This window comes from Schistocerca piceifrons, chromosome 2 (assembly GCF_021461385.2).
Source record: "Schistocerca piceifrons isolate TAMUIC-IGC-003096 chromosome 2, iqSchPice1.1, whole genome shotgun sequence".
NCBI classification, from domain to species: Eukaryota; Metazoa; Arthropoda; class Insecta; order Orthoptera; family Acrididae; genus Schistocerca; species Schistocerca piceifrons.
This window is the reverse complement of record NC_060139.1, coordinates 805,503,313-805,525,282: the sequence shown is the minus strand read 5'-3', so window position 1 is coordinate 805,525,282 and position 21,970 is coordinate 805,503,313. Positions and strand designations below refer to the sequence as shown.

Sequence of the window (21,970 nt, the reverse complement as noted above, 5' to 3'; positions counted from 1 at the left end):
TGGTCCAGAGTTCAGTAAAAAACAAGTTTTTAGACATACTAAAAAGCTTCAACTTGTTCCCCCACATATCAGCTCCCACTAGAACAACAGATGCCATTGAAAGCCTAATAGATAACATCTTCTCAAATGTGGTCACACATGAAGTTGCAGTTACAAATATGAATATAGGATTATCAGATCATAATGCACTAACCTTTAATCTCACTGCAACTCCCAAGGAGGAGGAAAATAAAAAGGAGTACAAACGATTTTTCTCCACTGAAAATTGTAATCAGTCCAAAAATAATTTTAAAACATGCAGTTTGGTCAGGGGTCTTGGCACAAACAAACACAAATGATGCTTACAATACATTTGCTTCCTCTTTTATGACATACTTTGAAATGTGTTTCTCAAAAAAGCTTTTGAGTTATAGATCATCTGAATCCAAAGGGAACTGGATTACACCCGGAATTAAAAAGTCAAGTTAAACCATGAAATTACTGTGTACTACAGCAGAAAAAATGCTCTCATATGTACAGTCATGGTTTTATTCAAATAAGCTGACATTAAATATAAAGAAAACAAACTTTACACAGTATGGAAGCAACTGTCAAGGGGAAAAACATGTCACGATCAGCAGTTTGTTGAGTATGTGAGAACATACAAAAAGACTTACTGCAAAGTAATAGCAAAAGCAAAATTATTAAGTAATGATAGATTAATAAGGCAGGCTAGTAACAAGTCCAGAATGATGCGGAAAATGGTAAAAAAAGAAACTGGGGGTCAAACTAAAGAACAGGAAATCAATCTTAAAAATAATGAAAATGCCCCCATGGAAAAAGATGCCATGGCAAACTATGTAAACAATTATTTTGTAAATATTCCCCTTACTTTAAGTAGTAAATTTAAAAACAACCTACAGTGACGACTACAATGGTAAATACCAGCATGACGGCAATCACAACAGATGAGCATGAAGTTCTAAAAGTCATTAAATGCTTGAAATCCAAAATGTCCTCTGGGTTGGACGATGTACCTGTATCAATAATTAAGAAAATTGCTCCATGTGTTGTCAAACCTATAATGCACATAGCAAACTTGTCCCTTAGTGAAGGGATATTTTCAGATAAACTTAAAATCTCTAAAGTGATACCTCTATACAAAAAAGGTGACAGATATAAAATCGAAAATTACTGACCTATATCTCTCCTCCCAGCCTTCTCCAAATTACTTGAGGAATTAATGAAAATCAGGGTTACAAAATATCTAGAAAACATAAACTAATAAATAACAGTCAACATGGTTTTCAAGCAGGGCACAGTACAGAAACAACCATATTGGACTACACAACAGAAATAGTAAGAAATTTGGAATCAAATAAACAGGTTGTTGGAATTAATCTAGATTAATCCAAAGCTTTACTAGGGAAACTTGAAGGAATAGGCATCAGGGGTACTGTTAAAAAATGGTTTGAATCTTATCTGCAAAACAGGTCACAAGTTGTTGAGCTGAGGTCATCCAACAATCTTCACAATTTTAAACTCATATCTGAACGAAAACAAATTGAAATAGGTGTTCCACAGGGCAGCATTCTGGACCCATTGTTATTTCTAATTTATATCAATGATATACAGGCTCCAGACAGCTCAGCCAAAATTCTACTATTTGCAGATGACACAAGTATCATAATTAGTGATATAAAAGAATCACTGTGTACTACAGCAGAAAAAATGCTCTCATACATACAGTCATGGTTTTATTCAAATAAGCTGACATTAAATACAAAGAAAACAAACTTTATACAGTATGGAAGCAAGTGTCAAGGGGAAATCTTATGCTGGATAGCAAGCAAATAGAAAAAAGTATGCACCACAAAGTTTCTGGGAATGCGAATTGACCAAGATTTAAATTGGAATGAACACAGTGTATATATTACTCAGAAACTTAGCTCAGCATGTTCTGCCTTAAGAATAATATCCAAGATATGTAGCAAGGAATGTATTAGAGTGGTGTACTTTAGTTATTTCCAATCAGTTGCAAGCTATGGCATAAGTTTTTGGGGAAAACCAAGTCAAGTGCAAACAAGGGCAATTCGTATCATGACATACAGTCCACCACAAACTCAATGTTGACCCTTATTCAGACAACTAAAGATGCTGACAATACCATCGATATATATTTTTAAATGCCTGGAAATGATCAGTAAAAATAACTACGATCTCCAAACCAACTCAAGCTACCATGATCACAATACAAGGCATTGTAAAGACTTCCACATTCCCTGTGTAGCAAAAACTAGAAGTCAGAAACATGTTAGCCACTTACGAATAAAGCTTTTAAATGCACTTCCACCTCAAATTAAAGAATTGAAAGGCAAAAATAATTTCAAGCGTGAAGTAAAAAAAATACTTGATGGAAAAATGCTACTACAGTGTAAATGAATACCTGTCTCAGACTGTGGATTGAAACCTGTACTTATTTTTTAAAAAATTAAACTAATTTAATTATGTTTTCAACTTTGTAATTATGGTACTTATGAAAAATCTGTTAAATATCCGTAATACGTTTTGTGTATAAGGCGTAGTTCATGATCTATAATTGTGTAGCATGAGCACGTACTTTTGTTTTTGTGTAATAAGTTCTTGTACACTACTTATATACTATGTGTATGTAATTTGTTTTGCTGTTTGTATATGTTTGTCCATTTATTATATGTATGTGTTGTTATGTGTTACGTGTAATCAAATGACAAATTCTATATCACATGTGTGATCTATTGGATGCTAAATAAATAAATAAACTGTGATAATCATGCTCATACTTTATTATGCCCAATTTTATGTAATGTGAGCATACCTAAAAAAACTGAATTGCCTTTTAGCAAAAGAAACTACACCCCTTAGTAATTATCTACATTATTTACAGGAAATACAGACATTTCACTTTGCTCTTTGTGTTGTCCAAGATGTATTAGAGCTGCAGTCAAATAGCCACTTGCAACAGGTCAAACACTATGTAAGGAAAGTGAACAATTACACTTTCAGGACGTTTGTATTTCCGTTATCACTTGTAAGTACATAGAGCTTCAGATACAATTCTAGCTATAGTGTAGTAGGTATCACATATTTATTTAAATTACTTCCCCTAGTGTGATAAGATACAGCTGCCCAAAACATTTTTTTGCGTTGTTACTAGTAACATATCATAGAAAATTTTTTGTTTCCTACATATATGATGTCTAAGTGAACTTCTATGGAAATCAAGAAAAACTAAATTTAAAAAGATCTGCAAATCAAATACTATTATGTGTCCCACCTCTTAGACTGATTGTTAATTTATCATGAAAACATCAGAAACGAGGAATCTTTATTAGCCCTTGACCATTTTGCAGTGAAATAGGTTTTCTCATTCATTCATACTAATACAGTGGATATTAAATACAGTTGATGATAATACAGCAAAGTACTGTAAAAATGTTCTAAAAGCTAATGCCATTGTTGCACATGTAGAAGAATTCCTCAGTATTGTAAAGTGAGTAGTGAGGTTACCAGGGATTCAACTTTCTTTTGGAGTGGTTTTAGTAGCATGGACCAAGCACTGGGAGCAATTTAATACAGATTCTGAATGGGTTATTTGTGACAATGATAGTTCATGGTAGCCCATTCACTAATTCTGTTAGCTTTAACTTTCTGATTTTGTTGATAAATGTCTTTCATAACAACAGGTTCGGAAATGAATCTTCTTGTTTCCATGGCATAAGGCTTGTTCTACAAAGTTTACAAAGTTCCAGGACTGCAGCTGTATTCAGTAAGTGTCCTCTGCTGATACTTTGGCTGAGAATTATCCAGTCATCTTCAGAGCCATAATACTGATGCTGGAGCCCTCCCACCCACCTAAAAAACATGTTGCTTGCAGAGACAGATCATCACAGCTGAAAAAATGTCACTCAAGCAGCGATGACATGTACTACTGACACACTCTCTATAATGGAGATTGTGTCATGTATTCTACTGTAGTTTATAAACACTAGACATTAAGACCTCTGGTTCTGTACTATTGTCTTTGAGAACTGACTATTCCAAATGATGCTTTTCATATTTTAACCAAGTTAAAACAGCAACTGGGATAAAGTGAACCATTTGTCTATTGGATTTTGATGACTTTCCTAATCAATAACTCTCAGAAGGATGATGTAGAAGCTAGAATCTTCATATTTTCATACTCCATGTAGTGAGCTGTCCCAGTGTAGTGTTCAACCACTACTGATTTGTTGGGCTGTAGCAGATGAGTGTAGTATCAATGTCCCATGTAATGACTGATGTTGTTTGCCCAGCATATGAAAGTCCACACTGACATGTGTTATATGTACACATAGCATAAAGTAATCCTTCAGAGAAATAATGAGAACCTTCAGTTCATGCTTAGGTTCTAACATATTTTAGAAGAAAGACTCCTTACATATAGTAGGAAGACCATGGATTTGAATCTTTCTTCCTCAGCCTTTTGACGTAGGATGCTCACATAAAGTTTGAAAGGCAGTGCCACATTTTTGAGACATTCAAGTTTCTCACTCAGATAGTTGTCATCTGCAATAGTATGGGCCCTATAGACATGTGTGTTGAGGACACAACCCATGTGCAGCAGATGGAGGCAGATGGCTACTTGCAGATACAAATCTGTGTGTTGGCTTGCAATAGACTTCATGTCCCAAGGTGCCGCCAGTTTAGAGATGAACTAAAATGTGCAGAAAATGGAGGCATGTGTTGTTTTCTATTTCCCTGCTTATTTTTTTTCTTCTTTTTCCATGGGCGAAATTAAGGTGGTCCAAAAACTGATGATGTCTTTTATTACCATTGTAAAACCACTAACAATTTATGCAATAGTGTGCTGGCATCAGGGACTCTCCCTGCTTGTCTAAAAATTGCAAAATCGGAACCAGTCTACAAAAAAGGAAACAAAGAAGAAGTTGGCAATTACAGGTCAATTGCCCTATTGTCTGACTTTTCAAAAATTCTAGAGAAGGTCTTCCACAAAAGACTTACAGCCTTTATGGAAAAATATCAAATCCTATCTACAGCACAACACAGGTTTAGTAAGAACCAACTAACCAACAGTAGTATCTATGAATTCCTATGCAAAATTTACCATAAAGTGGCCAGTGGCAAATATATGATTGGTGTATGTCTTGACTAGTCAAAAGCATTTGATATTATAGATCATGAAACACTCCTATGGAAATTAAATCAACTAGGCATCAGAAGCACACCTAATGACTGGGTCAGGCTTTTCCTCTTATCTGTAAATGACCAATAAGCAAACATACTGTGTCAAAATGCTTGCCAGTTTGTTGACAACACAAGATATCTCATTACTCCAAAATCAGAACACGTACTACAAGATAACATAACAAAGACAATGGGTACCAAAGCAAAATGGTTCACATACAATAAGTTAATTATAAATGAAGGAAAAACTAGCAATAAACTTCCACTTGCACTCAAGAAACTACGGGAAGACAACAGCATTGTGGTACTGCCAGTAGACAAAGGGAACTCCACTGTCATCTTGCAGCGGGTGGATTATGATGAGAAAGTACGCCAACTTCTGGTGGACCCTGCATACAGAATTCTGGAGTGTGACCCCACGGACAAGGTGGCCAAGAAGACTAGCGCTCTCCTGAAGGAAACAGGGATGCCCGATAAGATCATCAGACAACTACGGGAAAAAGCGCCAGTGCCACCTAGACTGTATGGTCTGCCTAAAATACACAAGGAGAGTGTGCCCCTACATCCTATTGTCAGTAATATTGGGGCACCTACGTACACAACAGCCAAGTACTTGAAAGGTCTCCTGGCTCCATATGTGGGGAAATGTATTCACCACATCCTCAACTCAGAAGATTTCCTGCAACGCCTCAAGCAACTGCACATCACAGATTCGGACATCATGGTTAGTTTTGATGTGGTATCGCTGTTCACTAGGGTCCCACTGAAGGACTCACTAGACCTGATTGCAGAGAAATTTGATGGTGCTCTGTTGGACCTGTTCAGTCATACACTGACATCCACGTATTTCCTGTACAGAAACCAATATTACGAGCAAACTGAAGGTGTAGCTATGGGCAGCCCACTGTCCCCTGTGGTTGCCAACATGTTTATGAAGAGTTTTGAGGAGAGGGCATTGGAGACAGCCACATTTAAACTCACATGCTTCTTTAGGTATGTGGATGACACCTTCGTGATCTGGTCACATGGGATGGACAGGCTCAATGAGTTTCTTGAACATCTTAACTCATGCCACCCTAATATCAAGTTCACCATGGAACTGGAGAAGAATGGCCAGCTGTCATTTCTGGATGTACTAGTCCAGAGGAAAGCAGATGGATCAATTGGCCACAGTGTGTACCGAAAACCAACACACTCTGATTTATATCTGCAGGCCAGCAGTTGTCACCACCCTGCACAGAAGAATGGGGTTCTGAAGACTTTGGTCCACAGAGCACGTGCCCTATCAGACCAAGAGAATCTACCCATAGAGATAGAACGTCTCAAAACAGTTTTCTCCAAGAATGGATACATGGACAGACAAATTGAGAGGGCACTCCGACCAGCCACTATACCACAGGTTCCTGAAGAAGACCAAGATGAAGCAAAGAAGGTGGCATATCTGCCCTATGCTGGCTCTATTTCTGCCAGAATCAGTAGGATCCTGCGTAAACACAATATCAAGTGTGTTTTCTGTCCATCCAACAAGATCGGGGGACTGCTGGGGAGTGTCAAAGATGACCTGGGGTTACGAAAACCAGGGATTTACAATATACCTTGTCAATGTGGCATGTCCTACATTGGCCAGACGACAAGAACTGTGGAGATCAGGTGCAAAGAACATCAGAGGCACACTAGATTAAGACAGGTGACTAAGTCAGCCATTGCTGAACACTGTCTAGAACTAGATCATGCCATGAAGTATGAGGATACCAAGATTCTAGCACAAACACCCAGATTTTGGGACAGTGTTATAAGAGAATCGATTGAGATTAAAATGGCTGACGATCTTATGAATCGTGACACAGGGTACCAGCTAAGCAGAGCCTGGGATCCGGCTCTGGAATTGTTAAAGGAGCAACGGGGCCAGCTGCAACACTACACAAACAGAAGAACAGAGACATGGAGATGGTAAACGAGCCCTTGACGGACTGCCAGGAGCACCAGACCGAAGATGGAACACCCAGAAGTGGGACTGGTGGGCGCGGACCGCAGAGGGAAAATCCAGAGCCGCAGCAGACGAAAAACGGAGCGGCAACGCTCCAACAGGTCGTGGTGAGCGGGCGCGGACCGTAGGGGAACGCCTGGTACCCCAGACCGTAGATGAAACCCCCAGGAGCGGGTTTGGTGGGCACGGACCTCAGAGGGAACACCTAGAACCGCAGCGGACGGAAAACGGAGCAGCAACGCTCCGCAGGTCACAGGGAATGGGCGCGGACCACAGAGGAAGTGCCTGCAGCCGTTGGTGGAGGGGGAAGGCCATAGACATAAATACTGGACCAGGTCCACTCGAGGAGCAGTCTCAGGTCGCACCTGATGAAGGTCTCGAGCTACGTGACCGAAATATCATGCAAGTACGATGCTGATATCCGGCAGAACACCCGACAAACCAAGATGTCATTAGATCGCCGGGAAAGCCTGAAGAGTTACAACTTCCACAATGTCAAGTAAAAGGTTCCACATACTATAAATATCCAGTTGTCAAACAAAGCTGTAAATGGAGTTGACCTGACAAAGTTTCTTGGGCTCTGGATCCAGGATAATGTCAGGTGCGGAATTCATATTGAGAGTCTCAGCAAAACATTGAACACAATTTGCTATGTGATGAGGATCCATGATAGCTGCTGTAGCAAAGACTGCCTAAAATGTGTAATATGCAAGTGTCCAATCTGTCCTGAAGTATGGAGTCATTTTCCAAGGGAGCTTCTCTAAACACCTTTCAGAGTATTTAGAATTGAAGAAAGAATCATGAGAATCGTAGAAGGTGTGCCAAACACAGAAAATCTGGCAAGCCACTCTTCAGAAAACTGCATGCAAATCCTCCCCCTACCATGCCTTCATATACTTGAAACCATAGTATTCATACAGCACTATGCAATTGAAAATCCGTCACCCTTCCTCAAAAATGAAGATGTAACACTCACAACACAAGGCAAAAAATGGATCTCTATATGCACCATACAAAAACTAAGCTCTACTAAAGTGTTCTGCAGCTTGGAAAAAAGATATTCAGGAAACTACCAAGTAACATACAACCTGTAAACAACATAGCAGGGTTCAAAGCCACAGTAAATGTATATCTAATTGATCACTGCTTCTACAGTCTGAAAGAGTATTTTGATAGATAATAATATGCCAGTATGAATAACAATGTACCAGTCTTATCTGTGGAAACTGTAGTAACATTGCAACCACTGAACAAATACGAATAATGTACCAGTAATAAGTAGTGTAACCATAAGAGGTTGATGATGTTAAAATGATGGAAACTGTGTTCTGTTAAATGACGTCCAACATCTTATATACAGTCTATGTAACAACAAGGTCTCATGGACAAATAAATGAATAAGTTCTACCACAGAAACACACCACTGATGTCTCACAAAATGTCTCCAAAAAATCAGGCTTAAAATTAGCAAAGTCCAGCTCCTCTTACATTGACCACTACTGGTGACAGAGGGCTTCTCATTGGCATCACCATCAGTGTGTTCATAAAGATATTTGTCAAATAAAAAATATGTTGAGGTGAGCATTTTTTCCAATTTAGGAAACTCAAAACTTCCTCTAGGACTGTCAAGAATAGTTTTGGAGGTACAAATCTCCTTGTCTGGTTGAGCTCTCTGTTCTGATTTTTCATTTATTCTGGTAAAATCTGATAGAAACTGTAGCACTGACATATATTGTTGAGAGCTCTAGTAAACATTTTATTGATACTTAGGCAAGCACATTTTTTCTCAAATCTATGAATCCCTGACAAAGGAGTATTTCATACACATTGCTCTATTCTATAGTTTTGTTCACAACTTGCAGGTGGTCTACTGTACTAGTACCACTTCTGAAATACATTTGTTGATTAAAATCTTATATTTTTTGTGTGGTTGAGGATAATTTTATGTGTTATGGATAGAAGACTGAAAGATCTATAATTTATTATTCTTGTGAGTTTCCTATGTTGTTAAGTAAGTCTAAGGCATGACTAATATGATTTTGCAGCAGTTCCATTAATATTAGGTTTTAATCAAGTCTATTAAACCACCATCTTCTCTATGCAATTTGCTTTCTTTATAGCTCCTATTTTTTTACATGCCTATGTTGAAATTTGCATTACTTTGAGAACAACAGTGTTCTCATTACCACCATTTTGTTTTTCTGATCCATCTCTTCAGCAATACAAATACTTAATGAAATCTTTGTAACATTGTGGAATTATTAGGACATTATTAGGTACTATTCAGTCTGACAATAACCTCTACAAAACATCTAGGACTGAAGTGAGTGGCATTGTCTACAGCAAATCCAAGAGTGGCTGATATATAGAGAGAATAAACTGTGACAGAAACAAAAACTGTAATAGTCTAGGAGCTGTGCACAAATCAAAATACTTTCTTAAGCAATAAATTTTTGAATAAAAATAATTTATATTTAAACATGTAGGATTCATAATTCTTAGCAAAATGTTTGCTGATACATGTAAAGTTCTCAATAGTAGGAGAAACTTATAAAGAAGGATAGGAATGCAAAACAGTATTCTATTCGATTCAAGCAATACAAAACATAACACTGAAATACTACCTAAGAAAATGTATTCTTGAGACCATTGTGGATTAGGTAGGTATGCCACATAAATAATGATACGTATTATTTAAATGTACAGAATTAACTTTCATTCACCAGTGAAAGCATATAAGAATGTTTGGTCAAGAAGACACTGAGCTGACAAGGTTACAACAAAGATAAAGAATCTGTGCCAGAGATCTAATGTGTGCATATCAATAATTTCACTTCACACAAACAAAAAATACATCATTGTCCCTCCCACCCCTCCCCCCCCCCCCTCCCATTTCACCATCCATAGTGCAGAGTACCTGGAATGTCTTGATATTCAAGCTTTACATGATGACTGGCTCTTGTGTGGGTTCGATGCCATGGTGGCAGCAAAGCTGTCAGTTGCGCTGCAGGTGTATCCACAGGCTGGTGACACAGGGTTGCTCAGGGTCTGGGAAGTATGACCCTATGACAATGGACTGTTTGTGGCATGAGATGTCACCAAGGTGTCTGGGGCAGTTGGGGAAAAAACCCATGCTTTTCAACATGTGCAATGGAGACGTTATACAGAATGTGTCCTCTATACAACACCGAGAAAGGGCCAGGGTATGGTGGCTGGAGGGGCAAATCTGTTTGAGTGTATATATAGCACTGCATGCAAACAGCTGTGTAATTCTTTGTGCACAAGCACCTGATGATTACTTTGGAGAGAATCTGGTGAACAACAGATATTGGAGCAGTGGTACTTTGCTTGCAGCACTAACTGTGTAAGTTCTGCTGTGTTGGATAGTGATGCCAGTCCTAACAACAAAACATCACCAACTTGACCTCACATTATGGGAGGAGAAAGCATGCTTGCAAGATATCAGCACCAATAATCAATTCCACACAAAAATTGGGCCATAATTCTGATAGTAGTTATGACCATCTGAATATACAGGTTTTAAATTTTATATGGAGTGAATATTTGTCACTCACTGTACCCCACTGCAACCACCTAATGCCTGAGTGTAAAGAACTTTAGAGTGGAGTGAGTAAGAGATTTGTGAAATACTACTGTGATACTGCTAACATGTTTTATTCATTTGCATAAAAGTGCATGGTTTCTAACGAGCAGCTTGTGCCAGAGATCTCTTTGTTTTGAACATTTTTATGTTGTGATTCACAAATGCAGAGTAAATTAATGAAACTAATGGGTGTATAATTATTAACACCAATGTTGACAGTTACAACAAAGATAAAGAATCTGTGCCAGAGATGTAATGTGTGCATATCAATAATTTCACTACACACAAACAAAAAATACATCACTGTCCCTACCATCCTCCCTAACCCCCCCCCCCCCCCCCCCCCCCGGTCACCATCCATAGTGTGCAGAGTACCTGGAATGTCTTGATATTTAAACTTTACATGATGACTGACGCTTGTGTGGGTTGGATGCCATGGTGGCAGCAAAGCTGTCAGTTGTGATGCAGGTGTATCCACAGGCTGGTGATGCGGTGAGGCTGTAAAATATCTGGGAGTATCCATAAGGAACGATTTGAAGTGGAATTATCATATAAAATTAATTGTTGGTAAGGTGGGTGCCAGGTTGAGATTCATTGGGAGAGTCCTTAGAAAATGTAGTACATCAACAAAGGAGGTGGTTTACAAAACACTCATTCAACCTATACTTGAGTATTGCTCATCAGTGTGGGATCCATACCAGGTTGGGTTGCCGGAAGAGATAGAGAAAATCCAAAGAAGAGCGGTGCGTTTAGTCACAGGTTTATTTGGTAAGCGTGATAGCATTATGGAGATGTTTAGCAAACTCAAGTGGCAGACTCTGCAAGAGAGGTGCTCTGCATCGTGGTGTAGCTTGCTGGCCAGGTTTCGAGAGGGTACGTTTCTGGATAAGGTAACGAATATATTGCTTCCCCCTACTTATACGTCTCAAGAAGATCACGAATGTAAAATTAGAGAGATTTGAGTGTGCATGGAGTCTTTCTGGCAGTCATTCTTCCCGCGAACCATACGCGATTGGAACAGGAAAGGGAGGTAATGACAGTGGCACATAAAGTGCCTTCCGCCACACACCATTGGGTGGCTTGTGGAGTATAAATGTAGTTGTAGAAGTTAGGGAGATGTACATTTGCAGGAGAGGTGCTGTTCTTCAACATTATTGGCATTATTAAAATGTAAATAAAAAATCATTAATTTCATTTCATAATAACTCTTCAGTTGCTTACGTTTACTCATTTTGCTTTTGAGGAGTGCGTATGACTGTAGAATGTCAGTACAAGGGTATTATTAAATAGTATTGAACATATATGTGCGCAAGGTTGACTGATTATGTACTCACACTACTTAATTATTTATCATGTAGAATAACAAGAGTTCTTGAACAAGATTTTACAATACATTGGGCAGATGTGTCAATCTTACCCCTCCTCTTCCTTCCTCATCAATTTCCTGGAAATAGGAGGTCTCCAGCTGTCCCTCTGCTATAAAATATTTTGGGCTCAGGCATTAGGCAGCCCATTTGAGTTCCTGAAGCATCTCTGTAACACTTACGTGAGGTTAGAACCTACCGGTAACAAATCTAACAGCCTGCCTCTGAACTGTTTTGATGTCTTTCTTTAATCCAACCCAGTACAGATCCCAAACACTTGAGTAGTGTTTGAGAATAGGTCACAACAGCATCCTATATTTGGTCTCCTTTACAGATGATCCACACTTCCCTAAAATTCTCCCAGTAAACCAAAGTTGACCATTCGCCTTCCTTACCATAGTTCACACATACTTGTTCCATTTCAAATTGCTTTGCAACGTTACACCCAGATATTTAAACAACATGAATGTGTTAAGCAGGACACTACTAATGCTGTATCTGAACATTACAGGGTGTTTTTTCTTACTCATCCATATTAACTTACTGTTATTAAATGATGGTGAGTCTTTCCATCCTTGATCCACTTACAAGGCACAAAAATCTCCAGACCACAATTTACAATCTGCTTCAGCTTTGCCCATAATTCCTCTATGTCCATCTTACTGGAACTAAATGACATCAGTTCACTCTCTGTCTAGGAGGAACACTCTCCTAGTGTTCTTGACTGACTTACTTTCATAGCTGTAGTTGCTATAGTGACATCAGATTGCCAATCCCTGTTTCTTTACTGACATTGTCAATAAGGTCTGGCCTATTTTATTTGTAGCTAAAAGGTCCAAGACATTTCCATTCTGTGTGGGCTTCTGAGCTAGCTGCACAAGACAGTTTTCAGAAAACATGTTTAAAAGTACTTCGCATGACTGTCTTTCCCTTCCTCCCTCCCCCCCCCCCTTCCCCATCCCACATTATATCCATAGGCATCCTGGTTTATACTCAGTAGGTTAAAGTTGCCTGCAACTAGTATTGCATGATATGAGTATTGTTGTGCTACTGACTTTCATTGAATGACTCTAGAAGCGTCACATCAGAATTGGGTGGCCGGTAAAAACAAACAGCAATTAACTTGGTTTCACCCTATATCTGTTATATGCGACCAGGTAGCTTCACTTTGACCTCAATAGAGAATATATTTTCATCAGCTGCAATAAACACTCCCCTATGATGGGCTCTAATCTCTCTTTCAGATACATATTGCTAAATATCCCATAGCTTTCCACTTCAGGTTTCAGCCAGCTCTCAGTTCAAAGAATAATATGAGCACAAGAACTTTCGTGGAGGGCAGTAAATCCAGAAACTTTGTTATGAATACTTTGACAGGTTACTGATAAAAGTTTGACAGTCAAAATGTCGTTATTCTTAATGCCGTTTGACTTTCCTTGCTGCATATTGACTGGCAAGTGTTCAACAAAGCATCTCAAGCTACTGCCTAGCCTAAAAAACCCACATGTACAGTCATGGACAAAATGAGTGAGACCCCTTGCCTTTTTGTTATGATGATCTACACAGCTTTAAAGTCTGCTACACAGCATAACAGGCAAGGTGATGGAGTGCTACCAACATACTATGCACAGGCGTGAAATTGAAAAACTATCCGAACTTTGTCAGACTATTTTCAATCATGTGTAAGACTATTTTAATGCTGATTAGTGTGTTAAACAAAACAAGTAAATATAAGATATAAATGAAACAAGAAACGCTAATTAGTACGAATTGTATTAATAAAAATGAATTTCAGCTTATCGAGATAACACAACTGTTTTAGTAAGACAAAGTACCCCAGATCATAACGAATTAGCAAAATATTATCTGCATTCAAACATGAAATGGTCTGTGTGAATGTTCAGACCAGTCATACTTGATTACTGTTGTTGACCTACCATGGAAGTTTGCAAATTTAGCAATACATGAAGATTCATAATAAAAGTCAGTTAAAAATCATCCAGTGCCACACGTAAGTCAGTTTAATTATTGACAGAAGTGTAAAAAGTAGGCAGTAATAAGTATGAAATTCTACAAGATTTTCATATTTTCATCCACAGGGCACCTGTACAGAATGAAGGTAGCAATAAAACGTACTGGGGGCATGAGAATTTTTTAAAATTGTTTTATTGATAATCTATCTGCCTTCATCAAGATTAGAACTGAAAACAAACCAGACCACCCTTGCTGTAGCAAACACCTTTCACTATGCTAGCAGACAACCCAGGCAAACAACCCTCTTTTATTACCCCAGACATGAATAAGCCAGCAGTTTTGCATTGAAAATGGCAAAATGATCTGCAGTTTCTGTTGCATAGGGCTTTCTGGACTAAAAAACAAGAATTTTCTACCTTTATGTGACAATCATTCAGAATGTTTATCGAAATAACAAAATACTATTATTAGTGAGTAAAGTTAGTAGGATAATTCTGCACCACCCCAGAAAATAAGTGGCTACATAGCTGCCAAACATATTCTACAATGTTTCGAATTCTCCATTAGACTCACCACAGTCAGAAAATGTTCATTGACTGATGTGTCTCCTAAGCTAGCTAGCATTGGGAATGCTCACACATCTAAAACACGGTGGCATTAATACTGGTATCTGAATTACCACATTATAGGCAAATGGATTTTATTTGCATTCCTGTAAATGTGATTTGGATCGAAAGTTTAGCTATGAGTAATATGCTGATGTATTGATTTCAACTAGAACATTTCAAATAAAGAGTAGGGGGGATTATTGATGCAGCCCTCATCTTCAGTAACTATCATAACTATTTTCATTGTTAGGATTTTGTCAGGTAGATCAGTAAAAATGGAACCCTACTAGTCTCACTTTCTTGACCGTCTATCTGTCCACCCAAACCTTCAAAACCTTTTACCTCGAATACGGATAGACATAATAAGCAGAAATGTATCGCATTTCCTGTGGTATATGGTCCCTTCGTGGTGTAAAAAAGTGAGCTTCTATGTCAACGCAATCTAAAGATATGGCTGTTTATGTAAAGAAAATTTACACAAAAGGCCAAAAAATAGCTCTAAGACTATGCGACCAAACTGCTTAGGTCATCAGCCACTAGAACTACTTAAACATACGTAACCTAACACACATCCTTGCCCAGGGAAGGATTCAAACTGATGGCACAAGCAGCCGTGCAGTCCACGATATGACACCATGGAACGCACAGCTAACCTGTGCTGTCAAGCTGTTAATATCATCTGGTGTTGCTAAAAAGTTATTCACTTCTGGTGAATGATTTTCTGTGCATTTCATTTAAGATAGAATAACCAAAATGTATTTGATGTTACAGAAGAGGATGGATTCCTAATTCACTTCCCCTTGTCAATATTTATGATGTTAGATTCGCAATCTGAGCATATGTACTATCCATAACCATACTTTGACACCAAGTCATAATGCAAATAAAACACATTTTCTTATACTTGAGGTATTTTGTTTCCCACGAGGTGGTTGCAGGCGATGCTGTGGTGTCTTAGAAGCATGAGCTTCTCCAGTGCTCCTCAGCACATCAGCTGAGCTAACGTTTTCTTCCTGCTGCTAGTCTAATGGATAATGGCAACACTGTAGAATATGTTTGGCAACTATGTGACCATCGATTTATGTTCTTGAATGATTCATAATTATGTTAGTAAATCCACTTGATATTTTTATGTCCTTTAAATTACATTTGCTACATGATTCAAACTGAAGACATAGGAAATGTATGTTATTTGGTCCAGGAAGCATGTTCCAACAGAAATTGCTGCTTACATTGACATTTATGTTGCGAATTAGTCATCTTATCCATCACATGGACATTGAGGATGCCCTGTTTTGCTACAGTTGTTTCATAGATTAGTGGTATTGTGTGTTGGTGACATTGCCAGTTTATATATTGTGTATGTAACACACAATAAATATGTTGGATGCCTACAGTGAACAGTCCACTTGGAAAACATTTGTTGTCATCGTAATGTATGTAACTTGGTCTTCGGCTTCCAATTTGACAATTTGTGGAAAAATGTTTTTTACCTTGCTAGTCCTAGTTTCAAACATTGTCTGACAGAAAACGTAGGCATGAAGGAGTCAGTGAAAGCAGTTATTCACTATTATAGCAAACTTTTGAATCCACTGGACACTTGAATTCTCTATATTGAGTCTGAGTGTTTTGTTATTCCTCTTGTTATTTACTGTCTCAATGTCATCCGTGAGAATAAAATTAAAGGCGGTGGGTTTGTATTAATATTCTGCACTGCTAAGTAAATTTTAAAGGTTATATTCTTTATATAAAACAGAGTATCGGTTTCAATCCTAGGATTGACGATAAACTTCAGAAATAAATTACAGAATAGTGGCATATCGACTATGGCTCCTCACCATCAACAATAGTTTTTACCCATAGTTTTGTATTTGCTATTTGACCATTGTCACCCTTTAGAGACCAACTTGATCTTTCCACAATGCCATTTTTGACTTGCTTCTTAATATGTCCTATAACTACAGATTTGCTGAAAATATTAACTGTTAATATGCTATTCCAAAAATTAAAAACTTCCGTTTATTCTTTATATCTCGAAACTTACTACTATTCACTTGCACTGAAGAAAATATACATAATAATAAAATGAAATCATAGATTAGAATCTCGAAGTATACTGTGAATGGTTAAAAGGAAATGAAATAAAAATCATCTTCTTGTCTAAAACACATTACTGTTCAAGAGAACTTCAACACCTCTCAACATTTTTTACACCTCTGATGTTTAGCCACAAGTGGACAAATAGTGGGTCTCATGAAACAGCACTGTTTAGCCGTCACAGAATAAAACCTCAAAAATCAGTAAATAAAACTATTTTTCTACTGTTGCTTCGAATCGCATATACCAACTGCCGTCTGCTGTGACGACTCGAAGTCTATTGGAAATTTGCTTTTTCTCTTCTTTTTTGGGCCTCCTTACCTCCCCTTCTAGCCCAACCTTCACTCTCCAATTATGCCTTCATCGGCAAGCTTCTCCTCCATATTTTTCATTTTTGCTGAATTGCTTTTTACCCTTCTTGCATATACACAGGTGTCATGTATTTTTTTTAGAGACTGCATGAATATATAAAGTGAGTAATTCTTCTCTTAGCATGCCGGCCGGTGTGTTCGAGCGGTTCTAAGCACTTCAGTCTGGATCTGTGCGACCGCTAAGGTCGCAGGTTCGTATCCTGCCTCGGGCATGGATGTGTGTGATGTCCTTAGGTTAGTTAGGTTTAAGTAGTTCTAAGTTCTAGGGGACTGATGATCTCAGATGTTAAGTCCCATAGTGCTCAGAGCCATTTGAACCATTTTGTCGAAGTCTGTTGGGCATTGAGCCCACAACTCTAGCCATATAACTAGGAGATTCAAGTAACTCATTCCAAATGTTATGAATCACATCAGAAGGCTGTCAGCGAGTCAATGGTAACTGTCCCTTTTCCCGTATTACTCTGACAATTTCTGCCCAAATATTCTCAATGGGATTAATGTCAGCTTCTTTAGGTGGCCATTCCATTACAGGAATATTGCTATGGTCGTCAAACCACTTGTTAACCACATGTGATGTATGAGTAGGTGAGCGATCTTGTTGTAACATGATCTAATGATCGCCAAATCTTGCTGACGCCGAAGGCAACATCACATTCTCCAGAATTGATATGTAATTGCATGCATCGAGTCTTCCTACCACTTCCCACAGGAGCCCACACCCTTTGGCCGATATCCATACCCATACCTTTACTGACTCCCTGCCACTCCTTTGGCAACTGTAAATATATTTTGGATTATACCTAGCACGTTTTGGACAGTAAACAAGTACTTTTCCAGTTGATGCTGTAGAGAAAACTTTATTGTTTGTGAAAATCACTCGCCTCCAAAACTGGGGAGGTTTGTCAACATTTTCAGCAGCAAAAGCAAGGTGGGCTTCTCTGTGGGAAACAGACAATGTTTCTTTCACAGCAGCACTTCTTTCTCTCAGTCCACCTTACCTTAGATGATGAGTGATGGTTTTATTGCTTACACTGAGACCCAAAGTTTGCTGAATTTGTTATGTGTTGACAGTTGGATGGTTCTCACAGAAACGGCATATCTGCCAATCCTGAGCTGCAGCGGCCATGAGGCTTCCATTCATGTTACCACCCTCTTCCTTTCGTCTAATCCACCTGGCTACCGTCAACTTGTGAAGACCCATAGTTCTTGCTACATATCTATTTGAAAATCCCTCTGCATGGAGTGCTATTATAGTGCCCTTGTCTGCCTCAGCTAGATGGGCCATTTAGCATTGACTGAATGATTCATTGCAGTTAATATCTGCTGTAAAAACAGTAGGAAACAGACTGCCTCCTCCAACACTGCAGCCACAATGCAGTGGCCAAGTATGTGTAACACAGAAATCGGTGGCATAAACAAGAGATTGCAAGCCCGTACCCGCGTCGTTACACAGTAGAGCAACTTAGAATCTGTAATTTTTCTCAGAAGGGACTGGTCCGCTCTTGTCATGTCTTATCCTGATAAATATTACATGTAATGAAATGTTTACATTTTGCATATATGGCAGGCCTAATGCAAGAAACATTTATGAAATATCTGAAGCAACCTGAAGAACGCTCCATGAATTTTAGCTGTAGAAGGTTGCCTTATAAGAAGGAGAACATTTTTATCCTCGCTTGCGTGTTTCCAAGTGGCAGAGTTTACTCTGAGGCATACATAGTTCTCACCGGGTGCAAGAAGTGACTTGACTAATGAAGGGAACTCACCAGGTACCTTACACTGATTGTCTGGAAACTTTGCTCAGTGAAGGAGAGGACAAAATAAGTGAACATGTGTTTCAGCTTATCTGCAGACACTCAACCATTTCTGAGAAAATGACGGTCAGAGTTATCCATGCACTGTTGCTATAGTGTAGATACCTTTTGCGCCCAAAAATGCAATTGAAGCGGAGGCTCAATGGCTACCGTCGTCCTTTCTTAACTTTGATTCCCGAGTTCGAGACCATATTGGCTATTTTATTATTATTTTTCCTCCCTCTCTATCAGAATTATCTAAAAATATTTTTTACAATTTATATTGAAATAATGTTGTCATTATTCATCAATTAACTTTCTGTGTAATTAATGAATTTAAAAAAGTAATAAACGAATGAGAAGAAATGTGGAATATTTTAGAACCTCCTTACAACCTGTAAGGTTGCAAGGACATCCACAAATATTTCACATCATTTTTTCATTCGTTTATTTTTTTAACTTCTTTCATTACAAAGTAAATTAATTGATGAGTAATGACAACATTGTTTCAACATAAATTGGAATAAACATTCATAGATAATTCAGAGAGTGAGGGGGGGAAAGGAACAACCAGGTTTCGAACTCACAGCACAAAGTTCTGAAGTTGCGATGGTAGCTGCTGAACCACCACTTCAATAGAATCCTTACACACTAGAAGGTATCTACACTATAGCAACAGCGCATTGAAAACTTTTTCCGTCATTTTCTCAGAAGCGATCAAGTGTATGCAGATAAGCCGAGACAGGTGTTTGGTTATTTTGGCCCCTCTTTCACTGAGCAAAGTTTCAGCAAGGTCGAGGTATGACACTTGGTGAGTCCCCTCGTAAGTGGAGTGCGTTGCAATTCAATAGACAGAATGTATCCACTTTCCTCAACAACTCATTGATGTGTTTGGGAACTTTCGTTCTTGTAGTGGCAGTTTACATTATGAAAGCTGGTTTTCCTGATAACGATCTATTAATGGACTCTGCTCCTAATTTACGTTACTGTGTAGTAGACCTACTGCAACGACTTAAGCAAGAAATGTTTGTTTATTTGGATAGTCCACTTCTTAGTTGCCATATGTCACTACAACTTGGTAACATCAGTAACAATTTAATACTTTGAAACAGTTATCTGTGGTGTACGAGGAGTGCGAGGAGTGTACTCTGTTGAATGAGGAATACATTAAACATGAAAGCTGCATCCAGTAACAATAATTAACTTTTGGTTACATGACAAAGAACAAGTTGAAATACTGTCAATTGATCTCAGTACCCAGTAAAATTAAACTGGAATGATCGACAACTTTCTTTTGTGGGGAAGGCAAATGAAAGACTGTGTTGTATTGTCTGCACACTAAGAATGTGCAACAGGTCTACTGAAAACACTGAATTCACCACATTTGTCTGTTCACTGCTATAGTATTCCTCTGCGGTATGGGATCCTTGACAAATGTGATTGACCATACATGCCAAAAACGTCCAAGGAACAGTAGCAAGATCTGTAATGTCACGAAATAGGGGAGAGAGAGTTCCAGATTTGGTAAGTGAGTTGGGGTGACATTCATGAAAACAAAACCGTTTTTCATTGTCGTGAGATATTTTGATGAAATTTAAATCACCAACATCTGTTCTGGATGCCAAAACATTATTTCCTCAGGAACTTACACAGTAAGAAATGACCATAGTAATAATGTAATTCAGGGCTTGTAAGAAAAGATTTAAGTGATCCTTTTTCCCGCACGCTGTTAGAGAGTGGAACGGTAGAGAAATAGTCTGAAGGTGGTTCGATGAACCCTTTGCCAACATGTAAGTCTGGATTGCAAAGAAATCCTGTAGATGTAGTCATGTAGATGTAACAATGAAATTATGTTGTAACTGCGACATGTGAGTTACATTTGATTTGAATGTCAAAGTTGTTTGCTGTTTATTTATTTTTTGTTCATTATTTTCAGCCATAGACAAACACTTAGGTGTGTTAAATTGATACTGAAATAAAATGTCATGCATGGACCAATAACAATAAATTCTTAACTACTTGTTATGGTACTGCAGTATCTGCCAGCATCTTCAGAAGTGGATATCGCATACGATGTTCCTAGGGTTTATAAGTGGATACTGCAGACGACTTCGAACAAAATTTGAATGCAGCTTCATAAAAGTTCCAATATCAAACAATCTGAGTTGCTGGTGAATACAGTTTATCCTCACTAGACAGTATATAATATCCTTATACGTGAGGTGAAAAGGATTTCGCCAGGTGCGGTGGTCAAGCGGTTCTCGGTGCTTCAGTCATGAACCGCGCGGCTGCTTCAGTTGCAGGTTGCAATCCTACCTCAGGCATGGATGTGTGTGATGTCCTTAGGTTAGGTAGGTTTAAGTAGTTCTAGGTCTAGGGGACTGATGACCTAAGCAGTTTGGTCACATAGTTCTTAGAGCCATTTTTTGACCTTTCGTGTAAATTTTCTTTACATAAACAGCCATATCTTTAGATTGCGTTGACATAGAAACTCACTTTTTTACACCATGAAGGGATCATATACCAAAGGAACTGCAATACATTTCTGCTTACTATGTCTACCCATATTCGAGGTAAATGGGTTTTAAGGGTTGGGTGGACAGATAGACGGTCAAGAAAGTAAGACTAGTAGGATTCCATTTTTACCAATTTAGGTGACGAAATCCTAACAATGAAAATAGCCATGACAGTCACTGAAGATTAGGGACACGTAAATAATTCCCCCTACTCTTTATTCGAAATGTTGTAGTTGCAGTCGATACGTCAGCATATTACTCATAGCTATGCTTTTGATCCAAATCATGTGTACAGGAATGCAAATAAAATCTATTTGCCTCTACATGTGGTAATTCAGACCCCAGTATTAATGCCACAGCATTTTAGAAGTGCGAGCATTCCCATTGCTAGCTAGCTTAACAAACACTTCTGCTAATGAGCATTTTCTGACTGTGGTGAGTCCAATGGAGA

General features: G+C 38.4%; 1 protein-coding gene across 3 annotated transcripts in view; it reads left to right on the top strand.

The window, feature by feature from the left end:
• The window catches only part of LOC124777031 (androgen-dependent TFPI-regulating protein-like), a 51,039-nt gene that overhangs the window by 8,408 nt on the left and 20,661 nt on the right, over nucleotides 1-21,970 (top strand). For 2 of the 3 annotated variants that reach the window (XM_047252288.1, XM_047252289.1), the window contains one exon: nucleotides 2,906-3,049. The exons of the other annotated variant lie outside the window; for it this stretch is intronic. In XM_047252288.1, the coding sequence (XP_047108244.1) occupies nucleotides 2,906-3,049 (144 nt within the window). The remainder of the gene's footprint in view (nucleotides 1-2,905; nucleotides 3,050-21,970) is intronic. 3 annotated transcript variants of the gene reach the window in all.